Below are 15,933 nucleotides of genomic sequence, written 5' to 3'. Positions count from 1 at the left end.
GGGAATACCGCATCCACCCTGCTGAATAACAAGACCAGACAAACTATGTGAGCAATGTCCAAACAGGTCATGTTACAAACAAAACAATCATTTGACAGCATTGGGACAGCTCTCAAAAGATATTACATGAAAAAAACGGGTTTAGGAAGAAAAGCAAGTTTTGTAAAAACAATAATATCCTAATGTCTTTATTTTCATGTATTTCTCAAAGTATTCAGCATTGGAATGCCATCTCAGTTGTTCATTGTGTCTCACTGTGTTTTGTGGTTTCCTTGTTGTCATTGTGTTGTTTTTACAGTGGTAACTCTGTGGAAATACTGTTGAAAGCTAACCGTTTTCATAACGAGTTAACATTTCTCAATACTAAATTCACTTTTTCAAAACTTCCCCTGCAGTAAGAAAAATAGTGAATGTGATCTTTTTTATTTATACTTCACTCAAAAAACAACATTCACCACAACTGCATTATTGCATATACTGTTACATTCAACTTAACAATATTTACAATGACACAGCTCTTTTTTTAGATTTTCTGATTAGACTTCTGCTCAAGTTGAAGTTAGGTGGAGCTATGCTGGAAATGTGTGAGGTCACCATGATGACATTTATTTATAGGAATGATAAAGGTGTAGCTTGATGCTCTATTAGGGGAAACAAAGCTAATACAGTTCGGATGATGTCACCACAGTCTGTACATGTCCACACAGTCCTGAGAAGAGGTCTAATTAGCCAAAATAATTAAAATCACCTGTCTGGGTTTAGCATGGTTGTGCAGGCCCTGTAATATTTATTTTGGTTATTGTAATTATTCACAAACTTAATCTTCATTATTGTGGTAAAAGTAAAGTATTTCCCTAGAGTTTTTGTAGACTATTAGCCTGAGAAAACCCTGACGAACGTCTGGCAAATTTGAAAGGGTCTGGTGTCAACCAGGCTAGTAGGCTATGCTTTTTAGCTAGTTTCTATATTTGGTAGTAGTGAAAGCTTTATCTAATGTTAATAGTGTTATGTCTGTCTTTCAAAAATAGTTCAACATTTTTGTAAATACACTTATTCGCTTTCTGGCGGAGAGTTAGATAAGAAGATGGATACCATTCTCATGTCTGTCTAAAATGTGTGCTACAGCCAGCAGCTGGTTCGCTTAGCTTAGCTCACACAAAGACTGGAAACAGGGAGAAACTGTCTAAAGTTAACAAAATCACCCCAACAGCACCTGTAAAGCTCACAAATGAACATGGTAGGGTTATATATTTTTTTGTTTAGACCAAACAAAAACAATTAGCTGTTTTAAATGGAGTTATGTGCTTGGCTAGGCACAGTAACTTCCTGGAGTTTACTGGTTGCCGGGCAAGAGCCAAGAAATAGCCCAGCAATTGTTTTTACACTATTGTTTTTCTTTCGTGGATTGTGTTATCGTTGGACAAAGCCAGACTAGCTAGCTAAGCTAACCGGCTGCTCGCAGTTGCTTGGTATTAACCGTAGTAATAATAATAATAATAATAATAATAATAATAATAATAATAATAATAATAATATTAATAATAATACATTTTATTCATGGGAGCCTTTTACAACACTCAAGGACACCTTACATGTACAAATAATAAAAGATAAAAACAGATGCACAACAAGAAAAAAGACAAAGCATAAGTACAAAGAAATAAACAACAACAGAGTAATAGAAGAAAAATTAAAATTCTATAAAATTACACTGAGTAATTTGAGTTAAAGAGGTATGTTTTTAGATGGGATTTGAATTTGGGGAGAAAGTCAGTGTGGCTTCTGGGAGTGAGTTCTAGAGACGGGGCTGCACGGCTGAAAGCTCTAGACCCCATGGAAGACAGCTGTGCAGGAGGTGTGGTGAGGAGCATGGAGGAGGAAGAGCAAAGAGTACAGGTAGGGGTGTAGCTGTGGAGGAGGTCAGAGAGGTAAGGAGGTGCCATGTTTTGGAGAGCTTTGAAAGTGAGGAGGAGAATAGTAAATGCGGTGTTTGAACAGTACGGACATAAGAGTGGTTTCAATCTTCTCAGCTAAGTTTTCATCAGAAAATGTCCAACCAATATGCTAACGGTTGTTGCAATCCAACTACTCTAATTTCATCATGTAGCCAGAAAGAGCTTTTCACAGCAGATATTTTGATGTGGCATAGTAGGAAATACACAGGTGCTACCGATGGCTTTGTTCTATTCAACTGTCAAGACAGTGTGACAAAGTTAGCCAGCATGCACAACACCATGACCCTGAAAATGAAGCAGGTGAATGGAATTTAGCGGTCATTAATTTGATTATTTGATTATTATGTACACCTGTGCCTTTCCCACTGTGACATGTCATGAAGTTTTCTGTGGAAAAAAAAAAAGGGTTCGCAATATGCAACAATTTATGTAGCAAGTTTGGCAAAACAAGCATCACAGCTAATGTTATGACCTTTTTTATTCATGTTTGTTTACTGTGTGGATAAGGGGTGTATAACTCAGGGAATTCAGAGACCAGTAAAAGTTGCTTTTGCGTTTTCCTTGGTGTGGTTTCTGTGGTTACCATGGTCACACAGACAGCCGCAGCGGCAAGTTAAAAGTTCAACCATCATCAAGACAGCAATGGCAAATAACTGTGCATGTTCATGGGAGCGGCAGCCGCCATCTCTGCGCACAAGGGATGCCAGTGGAACGGACTGGAGGGAACTGTGCATTATAGGGTGTTTGGGGTGAAGGTGTCTATGTTTACTGTATGTGTATGTATGTATGTTTGTGAGGCCCTGTACAGACTGTGAAAAAACATTTCTCCAGTGGACAATAAAGACTATCTCTCTCTCTCTCTCTCTCTCTCTCCTTGCTGCTGCAAGGATATTGATGGCTTAATCTGTGCCACCCTTGATCCTTTTGTTGGATTTAATATGACCTGTTCCAGACTGGCATTTTCTAAAGGACATGTAAAGGTCATTTGTTTTCTATTCCGAACTGTGTGGCCCTGCATTACTTGAGATGCATTACATTTTCTCAGTGTGTCTCATCTTCTATTGCGATGTCTTGAACTGTTTGCTGTGGTATCTTATCTGGGTACTGAGTGGTCCTAAAGTCTGTCATGGAACCCAAAAAATTCTGATGTTTGACATTTTCAGAGAGAGGAACTTTGTCCTTATGGAGTGCTTTGAGTCAAGCCAGATGCCCCTTCTACTCCTATCTCCTCTGCCACTATGGTACTGGCTGCACTCATTTTCCGATATAATTAAATCCCACAATCCCTGGCACCTTATTTGCAAGACATTTTCTGAAAAAGTATGTGATGTCAGTGTATGGTTATGATGAAATATCTCATAGAGCAAGACCATCATCTTATTAAACACATTACCCTGCAAACCTGTAAAAACTGCACTATTTAAAGGTTGTGTCCGCATACTGAATGTCTGTGTAAGCATATCCAAAGTGCCAATCTTTTGTGTAGTTGGAGTTTTAAGTTTCTTGGTCAAAGGTTTACTGGTAATGGCTTGCATGCCATCTGCCACTGTTTCTTACCTGATCTTGGGTTGTCAGTCACAAATAATAAACTTTTTTCTGTTGCTTTTTTTGGCATTTTCAGGTTTACTCTCCATGCAGTGGATAGTCGAGGCAGCCACTCTGAGTCAAGCTTTGTCTCAGTACGGACATCTTGTCCAATGGTGGATGACAGCCGAGCTGAAGGTGCTCTCACTTTTGATGTTTTCCTTCTTGTACTTCTTCTTTTAATTCCATCTTTGGCACATATCTTACATCCTTTCACATAAGCACAATTAACCTAAATGGGTAAAATTTCTATATCTTTAAAACACAACCATGTACATGTAATCATTTGGCATTACGTTACATCTAACTCAAACTGTTTTTTCCAATTATATTGTAATAAGTCAGACCCAAATTTAAAATGTTTACTGTAAAAATACACCAGTCATCATTTAGTATCAGGTTTTATCCTAACTCATAAAGTAAAAAAGTTAAATTACAGGAAGAAGGAGTCACATACAGTTCTCTTTGATCACAACTCTTAACTACCCTGACAATGTGCATATGCTCGATTACTTATTATGGTTATTAAAACAAGCTGTGGCAAAATGTAAAGGGGCCCTTCACATGTCAAACTCAATTTACTAATCATGTGGAGTTTGCCAGGAAGAAAGACTATGTCAAGTTGCATTATGGGAAGTGTAGGTGTATTTGAGGCTTGGCTGATATTAGGGACTGTCTCTTCCAAGTTCCGCAACCTTATTGAAATGTAATACTAAATTGCAGAAGTTCTCTATTAAATTGTTGTCTGTCTCTTAACCTCTTACAGAGATCGCAGACAAGGTGTACAACTTGTACAATGGCTACACCAGTGGGAAGGAGCAGCAGATGGCCTACAACACATTGATGGAGATCCCTCCTCCACTGTTATGCAGAGTCCAGCACCACTACAATTCCCACTATGAGAAATTTGGAGACTTTGTCTGGCGTAGTGAAGATGAGCTGGGCCCCAGGTGAGAAGATCTGAGCAGTTGTTTTCTTCTCTAGAAATGTCCATATTTTTTTCCAGTCTGCCACTATTTATCCAAGTGTGCTTGTGATCTTCTTTCATGACGTTGTTGTGTTGTTTAGGATCAATTACAGTCACCCTGAGGTTTCTTACATAACAAAAGCCAAAGCCGTATGAACTGGTCCTAAGACCATTAAGCCATTTCTTATGGCATTGTCTGCACCCCCTCCAAGAAGGAGCACCATTACACAATTGCCGTCCCCCTCCTTTTCCCCTACTTTCTAAAGTGCTTCTACTGGAAAGCAAGTGGGCAAGGTCACTGTGAAAATTCTGGGGTTACAGTCGCACTCGCATTACCATGGTGATGCCAAAACAGTGTTTGACTGCCAAGCCAAACACTAAATTTGATAGTCTGCTAACGCTAACTCAACTTCAAACTCCATTTCCTCTTCTTTCTCATAAAAATGTCCCTCTGTGTCCACAACATGCCACCCCAACATCCACTCACCCATGACTTTCTTAACAGGGACACCCCCATTGATGGTTTGATGTGTGAACAGACACTAAGACATTACGACAACATGGAGAAGAAGGAAAGCTCACTGACTCACAAAACTGTGAATGAGCAAGCATAAACAATACTTAAAAAAATATATAGAACAAAAACATTCATGTATGTGAGTCTGACAAGGAAGTTGGTCCAGCGCTGATGATAGCAACACAAGATCTTAAGTTACAACCCAATGTTTTGGTTTGTCCACCCCACTGCCTGGAAGGACTGCTTTCAAGCCATAAATAATATAATAATTGTGGAATAACTTTGGTCTGTAGGAAGATCATGCTTCTTTCTGATTGGTGAAGGGGGGTGGGAGGCACGGGTTGGCCATTGGGACTCAATATGGGGATTGGGGTGATGTGATTGTGTGTGGGCAGCTATGAAGAGAGGGGAGGGGGTCTTTTGGATGAACGAGTACGGATTATTTACTGCCTGAAGTTGGCAGGGTTGAGCCTCATTTACAGCCTGTAATTTACAAGCAGGCTCTATTTGTGGTGCCTTTTAAAAGGTAACAGAATGGCCAAGTGAAACGTAAGCACAGTCAGCACTCCTCCAGGAGCCGAGAATCCCAGGAGCCCCCAAATGTCCACCAGCATTGTTACAACTGAACACTAGCTCCTTTCATAATTATATTGTTCTCTGGACATGCTGTGATATATGGTTAATGCTTTTTTAAACACACCTATTATCTTGTACATACACTTTTTCACTTGCTTAAATCATGTGAAGCCAAATTTTTGACTTAGTGTTGACTTAGTGGCAACCTGAAAGGTCACACAGAAATAATATTTTAAAAGTGTCTGTTTTCTTCTTCTGTCTTTTTTTTTGTAATTCCTTTGTTTGTCATCATGAATGCCATTGGCTGTGTTTAATTTGTCCATAGCTCACATGCTTGCAAGCCTCCCTTTGTTACGTGTTTGGTATTCTGTTGTTTCAGATGTAAGAATTTAAGGGAAATGAGAAAATGTTTCCCCCACTTTTTCAACAAATAAGTGAAAAGGATGTCTCTACTCCTGCTGCTTAACTAAAGACAGATGTTGATGCTCAGCAGACAGTCTTTCTAATTTCAGTATCCATATGAGCTTTTTACTGCTTTACTGTAAGTGTATTCCCTTTTGCAAGCTGTGTGTGTGTGTGTGTGTGTGTGTGTGTGTGTGTGTGTGTGTGTCTTCTCTAAATTAAGCTGACCTGACATATGGCTCCTTCATGTCAGAAACAGCAACTCCAGATTCTGGACCTGGAGACAAAATTCTTAGTTTCACTCATTTACTCACGCAGCTGCTCTGGTGTAGTGTTCAACAGAATCAGTACCCGAGAATTCAAAATGCAATTGCATGTGGTGGTTTTGACCCAGACTGGCAATCCCGTCAGAGTGACAGGAGAGACAATGTTGCAATTCTTTCAATACTGGTAACATTAAAGTTGTGCTTTCTTGCAGACACAAAGCCAGACGAGGTGCAAACGACAATGCCATATTTGTTTGTTTTCTTTCTTTTTTTTATATATTTTTTGGGGCATTTTTAGGCCTTTATTTTCACAGGACAGATAAAGACATGAAAGGGGAGAGAGAAGGGGAATGACATGCAACAAAGGGCCGCAGGTCGGAGTCGAACCTGCGGCCACTGCGTCGAGGCACATCCAAGGTTATGTTCATGCAGATCAAGTGGCACACTGAATTTTAAGGTGCCCTCTTGGGGTATGAAATTGTGGCATTTTTTCCCATCCATCTAAAACATGTCAAATAATCAACACAAAAAACAAGTTTTGTTGCTTTTTTGCCAGCAACACACACACACACACACACACAGATACTAATTTTTCAAAATTATCCTATGATTTCATGATTTTCATGACTAATGTAAACGTATCATTTGGTACATATTTGAATGCACATTTAATTATTAATGCAATAAGGCAGATTAATTACTTAATTAATAGATCATTTCTATCAATATGTGTTTCATTTTCAGGAGTGAAGAGCCTTTACAGTAATCTGCATATGTTTCTGCATGTCTCAATTCTGGAGGTCAACTTAAACTTGAGAGAAATGTAATGGTGATGGGATTGATTAATTTACATTTGTGTTATGATGTTGATATTTTTCTTGTTGTCTTCTCCTTCTATAGAAAAGCCAACCTGATACTACATAGAGTGGAGAAGATTAGCCACTACTGCCGGTCCCTACTGCGCAGCACCCACATCCAGAGCCGCACCGACACCATGGCGTATGTCTACTGTCGGAGTGAAGAGGGCCGACCTCCTAGTAACACATGGCATGGCTCTTTACATGAAAGTCGCACCACCTGCATGGAAAAGCTCATTTCTGTACAGCGTAACACATACAGCAACACCAAACTCCGATGAGACAGGAGTTAGTAGAAGGAGGCGGTGCGTTTTTGTTTGTTTATTCCTGCAAAATGACATCAATGATTGATGCACCTCGTCCCCCACTCTGCAGCAGGTGTCTCTCAAGTGACTGGTGGATTTTGAAAACCAGGAGAGCCTAAAAAACCTCAGAATTCACTGGACATTGTGTTAGAGCTACCGAAAAACATATTTTTGTGTGGCCTACTTTTATTATAAGACAGAGGATAAAAAGAAAACCTCAAGCGAACAGAATTCTCAACTGCAAAATGCCAGTGATCGCACATATCAATGAGAAACTGCAGTGTGAATATGTAAAATATAATTCAGCCAAGAGAAAAACTGGTTGGCTAAAATACTTTGAATGTAATGTTGTAGTTCCTTTTTCGGTGCTTTGAAGCTTACCTGGAACACTTAAAAGAGAGAAAAAAAGGACTAAATCAATAGCATAACTTATTTGCCTTTAATACCTTTTATTTGAAAGGAGAAATCACTTTCTTGTTTTCAAGTTCACATTAATTAAAAAAAATGAAAGCTTTTCTTCATGAATGTGAAATAAGTCAGTGAGAAACTATGTAGTTAGTCTTGTATTACATTTGATAGATTCAATTGAAAGAGCAAGGCTTTTTGTGGTAACAGGATCGACCATTCGGCTACTATTAGCCTGATGAAATTATGCAAAGACAGAGTGGGTGGCATTCAAACAAATCATATTCATTCATAAACATTTAATATAGCACTGCTTTCATTGCATAAATCTTGGAATCCTTTTATCATCATCTTTTTTTAAATACTAAAATACCCCAAAAAAAATACATGAGAAAATGTATTAAGGACATTTATATCTCAGACAAGAAATGGACCTGAACACAGTGGATTATGCACCCAAGACAAAAAAATGCAATGCTTTTGCCACACTGAAGTCTTTAAATCAAATGCTTTATATGTGTTGGGTTTTGGTTTGTGACTAAACACACCAACAGTATTAATACTAAAAAACAAAATCAAATGCTATAGCTAGATTGAATGATTTCTGCAAGATCACAAAATAGTGAAAGTTTGTAATCTAATGATAAGTTACAATTTATCTGAATGTGACTTTTGTCATCATGGCAGTTACGTTCTAAGAGGAGCAGTAGGGAGCAGTAGTAGCCATACAATTATTATTATTATAATTATATGTGTGATTGAAAATCTAACATCAAAAGTGAATATGCTGAATGCATCTTTGAAAAGATCCTCCCTCACGGGATAATTTGATGTTTGCTCATGTATGTGCACTCATAGACAATATGGCAGAATATTAGGAAAATAAGTTTGAGGAACATTTTCAGGTCCCCAAATAGTTGATGAACGATGAGAATGACGAACATGTGAGGTACTGTCCTCTGAATTGGGAAGTATCAGTGATTGTAGGGATCACCTGTGGTCCTTATTATTTTCAGTTCAATGTTATATCTTTAAAGCCATGGATATTGTTTTAATGAAGATAAACAATGCCTTTTTCAATATTTACATCTCATGTTATATGAACTGTAATAATAAATTATTATAATGTAAATTTTAAATTGTAAAAAAAACAAATGTATTATTATGTGGCTTTGATTGTCTTTTTCTGAAGAATGTGAAATATTAAAAATGTATATTAAATAAGAAGACTTTTCTTTCATCGCATAATTAACCCTTGTGTTGTCTTCCCATCGGCCGCGTAACTTTTTTTTTTTTGGGTCAAAATTTTAAATAAAAAAAAATATATTTCTCGTGTTTTTGAAGATTTTTCCAACATTTTTGTTACTTTTTTTCAATGTTTTTTGTCATTTCTTTTCTTCAAATATGATCAAATTAAATAAAACACCCAAATTCAATAAAAGTGGTGAACTGTTCATTTCATTTATTTTACTTGTGAAGAGTAATGGTTGTATGGAACCATCCATGTTATTTTCTTTAACAATTTGGCTGAAAGAAACCCCAAATTGGAAACTTGTTTTAAAAAATGGGTCAAATTTGACCCGAGGACAACAGAAGGGTTAAGTAATATGTTTAAAATGAATATTGAAGCATTTGTTTTAACATCAGTGGCAAGTGGCAGAATCATTTAAGTACCCTATATTATGCGCTCCAAAATTGTTTACCACATATGCAGAAATGTTTTCCTCATGTACTTACTAACATAGTATAGAATGCCACAAACATGTCCTAAAATATGTCACAGCATATTATGCCATTGAAATGTCATAGTATAGTATGCCTTAAATAAATTAATAGGTTTAATGCTGTCAAATTTACACATAATGGAATGCAATAAAAATGTCATATAAAGTCATAGTAGAGAATGCCATAAAACATTCATAATATATGAAGTCATAAGAAAGTCAAAGTTTAGTATGTCATAACAAATTACATAAAATAATTCATATTATTGCCATAAAAATGTCCTATAAAAAGGGATAGTATAGCATGTAATAAAAAATGTCATAACAGCATGCCATAAAAAGGCATACAAAAGTCCTAATATAGTATGTCAGAAAAAAATATCAAATAATGAAATAAAAACGATGCCATTAAAATGTCATGATATAACTCATAGTAAAAGTAGAAAATTAATACTGAAGTATGTCACAAAAAATTTCAGTGTAGTATGCCATAAAAAGTCATTATATAGTATATGATAAAAAGTCATGAAAAAGACATAGTATAGTATGTCATAAAAAGTCATAATATAGTATACCATAAAAAAGTGATCGTATAGTGTGTCATAAAAAAAATAATGAAAGTCAATATATAGTATGTCATGAAAAAAGTAATTAAAAAAGTTTTATGTCATAAAAATGTTATAATAAAAACATTATAAAAAACATGGTATAGTATGTCATAAAAAGTCATAAAAATATATGATATAGTATGTCATTAAAAGTCATAAAAAGCCATAGTATAATATGTCATGAAAAATCATAGTATAGTACATCGTTAAAAGTAATATGTTGTAAAAGAAAAATGTCATACAAAAGTCATAGTATAGTATGTCATGACAAAAAGTATGTCATAAGAAAAAGTCATAAAAATGTCATAGTATTGTATGTCGCAAAATGTCATGAAAACGTAATAGTATAGTATGTTGAGAAAAGTCAAACTATAGTATGTCAAAATAAGTCACAAAAAGTCATAGTATATTATTTCGAAAAAGTCATAAAAACGTCGTAGTATAGTATGCTGAAATAGTCATAGTGTAGTATGTCAAAAAAGTCATAAAAAGTCTTAGTATAGTATGTCGAAAAAAAACAACATATTAAAGCATGTTGAAAAAAGTCATAAAAACACCATAGTGTCATATGTTGAAAAGTCATAAAAAAGTCATAGTATAGTATGTTGAAAAAAAGTCAACATATAGTTTGTCGAAAAATCGTAAAGAAGTCATAGTATACTGTATGTTACGGCCTCCATTTAAAGAAAAAAAACCTAGGCTCAAAAGGGATTGTCACATTTAATAGTATAGCATGCCCAAAAAACTCCCAAAAAGTCAGTTTAGTATGTAAAAAAAAAGTCATAGTATAGAATGTCAAAAAAGTCACAAAAGTCATAGCATACTATGTTGAAAAAGTCATAGTCACAAAAAGTTGTATATTATGTCGAAAAAAACTGCCAAAAAGTCATAATATAGTTTTTTGAAAAAAGTCACAAAAACGTCATAGTATGTTGAAATAGTCATAAGATGTATAGGATGTCGAAAAAAAGTAACAAAAAGTCATAGTATAGTACGTAGAAAAAAATTGTAGTATAGCATGTCAAAAAAAGTCACAAAAAAGTCATAGTATAGTATGTCGAAAAAAGTCATAGTATAGAATGTCGAAAAAAGTCATAAAAAGTCATAGTATAGCATTCTATACTATGACTTTTTCGATAAACTATACTATGATGTTTTTGTGACTTTTTGACAAAAAAAGTCATAGTATAGAATAGTATATTAGTATATTAACATTCTAATAGTATAGAATGTCGAAAAAGTCCCAAAAAAGTCATGGTTTTGTATGTAAAAAAATTCACAAAAAGTTAATATTATAGTATATCGAAAAAGTCATAGAACGTCGAAAAAGTCACGTCGAAAAAAGTCATAGTATGGTACGTTGAAAAAAGTCACATAAAAGTCATAGTATAGTATGTTGAAAAAGTAATGCTGAAAAGAATCATAAAATAGTCATAACACAGTATGCCAAAAAAAGTCTTGGTACAGTATGTTGAAAAAAGTCATAAAAAAGTCATAGTAAAGTATATCGAAAATGTCATAAAAACGTCATAGTATAGTATGTTGAAAAAAGTCACAAAACTTAATGAAAACGTCAGGTATTATAGTATGACGAAATTTTTTTTTACTGTAGTGTGTCAAAAAAAGTAATAAAAACTCTTAGTAAAGTATGTCAAAAAAAGCAACAAAAATGACATAGCATGTTGAAAAAAGTAATTAAAACGTCATGATATAGTATGTCAAAAATTTCTCAGTATAGTATATCGAAAATGCATAAAAACGTATGGTATGTAGAAAAATGTCATAGTATAGTGTGCCTTAAAAGTCATGTCGAAAAAGTCATAGTGTAGTATTTCGAAAAAAGTCATAGTATAGTTAGTATAAAATTCATAATAAAGTCATAGTATAGTTCATTAAAAAAAGTCACAAAAACATCATAGTATAGTTGGTTGAAAATAGTCATAGTATAGTATGTCAAAAACGTCATGTTAAAAATCATAAAAAAGTCATAGCATAGTATGCCAAAAAAAGTCTTGGTACAGTATGTTGAAAAAAGTAATAAAAAGTCATAGTATAGTATATCAAAAAAAATTCTAGGGTAGTATGTTGAAAAAACAACAAAAACGACATAGTATAGCATGTTGAAAAAAAGTTATGAAAACGTCATGTTAATGTTGAAAAAAGTAATAGAATTGTATGTTGAAAAGTTATAAAAAAAACATTGTAGAGTATGTCAAAAAAGTCAAAAAAGTCATAGTATACTATGTTGAAAGAGTCATAGTATAGTATGTCGAAAAGAAGTCATAGAAAAGTATGTCAAAAAAATCACAAAAACATCATAGTATAGTATGTCAAAAAAAGTCACGAAAACATCATAGTATAGTTAGTCTAAAATTCATAATAAAGTTTATTAAAACAAAGTCACAAAAACGTCAATGTATAGTATATCGAAAAAAGTCATAGTATAGTATGTCAAAAAAGTCATGTTGAAAAAAATCATACAAAAGTCATAGCACAGTATGCTAAAAAAAAGGTCTTGGTATAGTATGTGGAAAAAAAGTTATTAAAAAAGTCAAAGTATAGTATATCGAAAAAGTCACAAAAACGTCATAGTATAGTATGTGTGATGGTTGGGGCCGGCTGGCTGTGAGTTTTTTGTTTTGTTTACTATTTTTCCAGTCGGTCTTTTCCCACTGTCAGTTCTTTGTTGGCCCTGCCTCGTGTCTCTGTTGTTTTTTTCCCCTCTCTCCTCCCACTACTGCTGCCAGCTGATTGAGCGCACCTGGTTTTCATTCCACAATCACCTTCTCCCACTACGCGCATCTGCCGCCCATCTACAATCAAGATCAGTACTTCAACACCCGGCTCAACAGACCATCTTCGCTTGATCGTTACTCAAGTCACCCTGGTGAACACGCTGCAAGCTTTGCCTCGAAACCTTTGTACTTCTCTGTCCTTGTGCTAACCCTACTTACCTTGTCCTGTGTTTGTTTTCCGCAGTTACCATCCTACACCTGTTGTCTCCAATCAGCAGGCATCTCCATTCGGTCCCCCTCCCACGGCACCCTGCTTCAATCTGCCTCTGTCTTCACTCCCGAGCATCCACTCCTCGGCTCCCCAGCCCCAGTGCCTCCCCCTCGGCTTCTCGGCCCCGGTCTCCCCGTGCCCCTCCTGAGTGCTCTCGCTCTTCAAGTGCCTTTGCAATCCTACTCCTCGCTCCTGAGCCCTCGCCATCCTACCGACCTCTTCCCCTGTCCCTGGCGTCCACCTCCCCACTTCCTTTTACCTTCTTTTCCAAATAAACCTTTGACTTTGAGCCTAGCGTTTGAGTCCGTTCTGTTTCCCCCATCACACGTCATAGTATAGTTTATCAAAAAAAGTCATAATATAGAATGTTGAAAAAAGTTGAAAGTTATAGTATGTCACAAAAAGGTCATATTATAGTATGTCGAAAAAAGTCACAAAAATGTCACAGTATAGTATATCGAAAAAGTCATAAAAACGCATGGTATGTAGAAAAACGTCATAGTATAGTATGTTGAAAGAAGTTATTGTATAGTATGTCGAAAGTCATGTTGAAAAAGTCATTAACAAGTCATAATAAAGTATGTCGAAAGAAGTCACAAAAACGTTTTAGTATAGTATGTTGAAAAAGGTCATAGTATAGCATGTCAAAAAAACCACAAATGTCACAGTATAGTATATCTTAAAAGTCATAAAAACGTATGGTATGTAGAAAAATGTTATTGTATAGTGTGCCGAGAAAGTAATGTCGAAAAAAGTCACAAAAACGTCATAGTCTAGTATGTCAAAAAAAGTCATAAAAATGACATAGTGTAGTATGTCGAAAAAAAGTCATAGTATATGTCAAAAAAGTAATGTTGAAAAAAAATCATACAAAAGTCATAGCACAGCATGCCAACAAAAGTCTTGGTACAGTATGTGGAAAAAAGTCATAGTATAGTATATCGAAAAAGTCACAAAAACGTCATAATATAGTATGTCGAAAAAAGTCACAAAAATGTCACAGTATAGTATATCGAAAAAGTCATAAAAACGCATGGTATGTAGAAAAACGTCATAGTATAGTATTTTGAAAGAAGTTATTGTATAGTATGTTGAAAGTCATGTTGAAAAAGTCATGAACAAGTCATAATAAAGTATGTCGAAAGAAGTCACAAAAACGTTTTAGTATAGGATGTCAAAAAAGTAGTATAGTATAGTATAGTATGTTGAAAAAGGTCATAAAAACATATGGTATGTAGAAAAACGTTACTGTATAGTGTGTTGAAAAAGTAATGTCGAAAAAAGTCATAAAAAGTAATGAAAACGTTTTAGTATAGTATGTCGAAAAAAGTCACGAAAACGTCATAGTCTGGTATGTCAAAAAAAGTCATAAAAATAACATAGTGTAGTATGTCGAAAAAAAAGCATAGTATAGTTAGTCTAAAATTCATAATAAAGTCATAGTATAGTTGATTAAAAAAAAGTCACAAAAACGTCATAGTATAGTATGTCGAAAAAAAGTCATAATATAGTATGTCAGAAAAGTAATGTTGAAAAAAATCATACAAAAGTCATAGCACAGCATGCCAACAAAAGTCTTGGTACAGTATGTGGAAAAAAGTCATAGTATAGTATATCGAAAAAGTCACAAAAACGTCATAATATAGTATGTTGAAAAAAGTCACAAAAAAGTCACAGTATAGTATATCGAAAAAGTCATAAAAACGTATGGTATGTGGAAAAATGTTATTGTTAAGTTTTTGTATAGTATGTTGAAAGAAGTTATTGTATAGCATGTTGAAAGAAGTTATTGTATAGTATGTTGAAAGAAGTTATTATATAATGTATATAATGTCGAAAGTCATGTCAAAAAAAGTCATAAAAACCGCATGGTATAGTATGTCGAAAAAAGTCATAGTATAGTTAATCTAAAATTCATAATAAAGTCATAGTATAGTTCATTAAAAAAAGTCACAAAAACATCATAGTATAGTAGGTCAAAAAAAAGTCATGAAGAAGTCATAGTATAGCATGTCAAAAAAAGTCACAACGAAGTCATAGTATAGTATGTCAAAAAAAGTCATAGTATACAATGTCGAAAAATTCATAAAAAGTCATAGTATAGTATGTCGAAAAAGGTCACAAAAATCATAGTCGAAAAAAGTCATAGTAGTAGTAATAGTACAGTTTTTCCAAACAAGTCATAATATAGTAGGCCCAAAAAGTCATAAAAAATTCATGTATATCATGTGTAAAAGAATCATAGCATAGTATGTTGAAAAAAGTCACAAAAAGTAATATAGTATGTCAGAAGAAATCATAAAGTCACTATGGTTTGATGAAAAAAGTCATAGTACAGTATGCCAAAAAAAGTCATGGTACAGTATGTGGAATAAAATCATAGAAAGTCATAGTATAGTATATTGAAAAAGTCACAAAAACATCATAGTATAGTATGTCGAAAAAAGTCACAAAAAGGTCATAGTATCGTATGTCGAAAAAACTCACACAAACGTATACAGTATAGTATAACGAAAAAGTCATAAAAATGTATGGTATGTAGAAAAACGTCATAGTATAGTAGGTTGAAAAAAGTCATAGTATAGATGTCGAAAAAAGTCATTGTATAGTATGTTGAAAGAAAGTCAAAAAAAGTCATAGTATATAATGTCGAAAAAGATCACAAAAAACGTCAAAAAAAATCATAGTATAGTATGTCGAAAAAAGTCATAAAACAGTCATTGTATATCATGTGTAAAAGAATTATAGTACAGTATGTCGG

General features: G+C 34.5%; 1 protein-coding gene across 1 annotated transcript in view; it reads left to right on the top strand.

The window, feature by feature from the left end:
• Positions 1–9,118, top strand: part of astn2 (astrotactin 2) — a 295,245-nt gene extending 286,127 nt beyond the window's left edge. Inside the window, exons 26-28 of the mRNA XM_028602252.1 lie at positions 3,577–3,677; positions 4,306–4,489; positions 7,168–9,118. Coding sequence (XP_028458053.1) covers positions 3,577–3,677; positions 4,306–4,489; positions 7,168–7,405 — 523 coding nt within the window. The 3' untranslated portion in view covers positions 7,406–9,118. The remainder of the gene's footprint in view (positions 1–3,576; positions 3,678–4,305; positions 4,490–7,167) is intronic.
• Positions 9,119–15,933: the final 6,815 nt, after the last annotated feature.

The sequence above is a fragment of the Perca flavescens genome, chromosome 16, assembly GCF_004354835.1.
Source record: "Perca flavescens isolate YP-PL-M2 chromosome 16, PFLA_1.0, whole genome shotgun sequence".
NCBI classification, from domain to species: Eukaryota; Metazoa; Chordata; class Actinopteri; order Perciformes; family Percidae; genus Perca; species Perca flavescens.
Note: the sequence above shows the minus strand (reverse complement) of the source record. Positions and strands in the feature narration are given on the sequence as shown.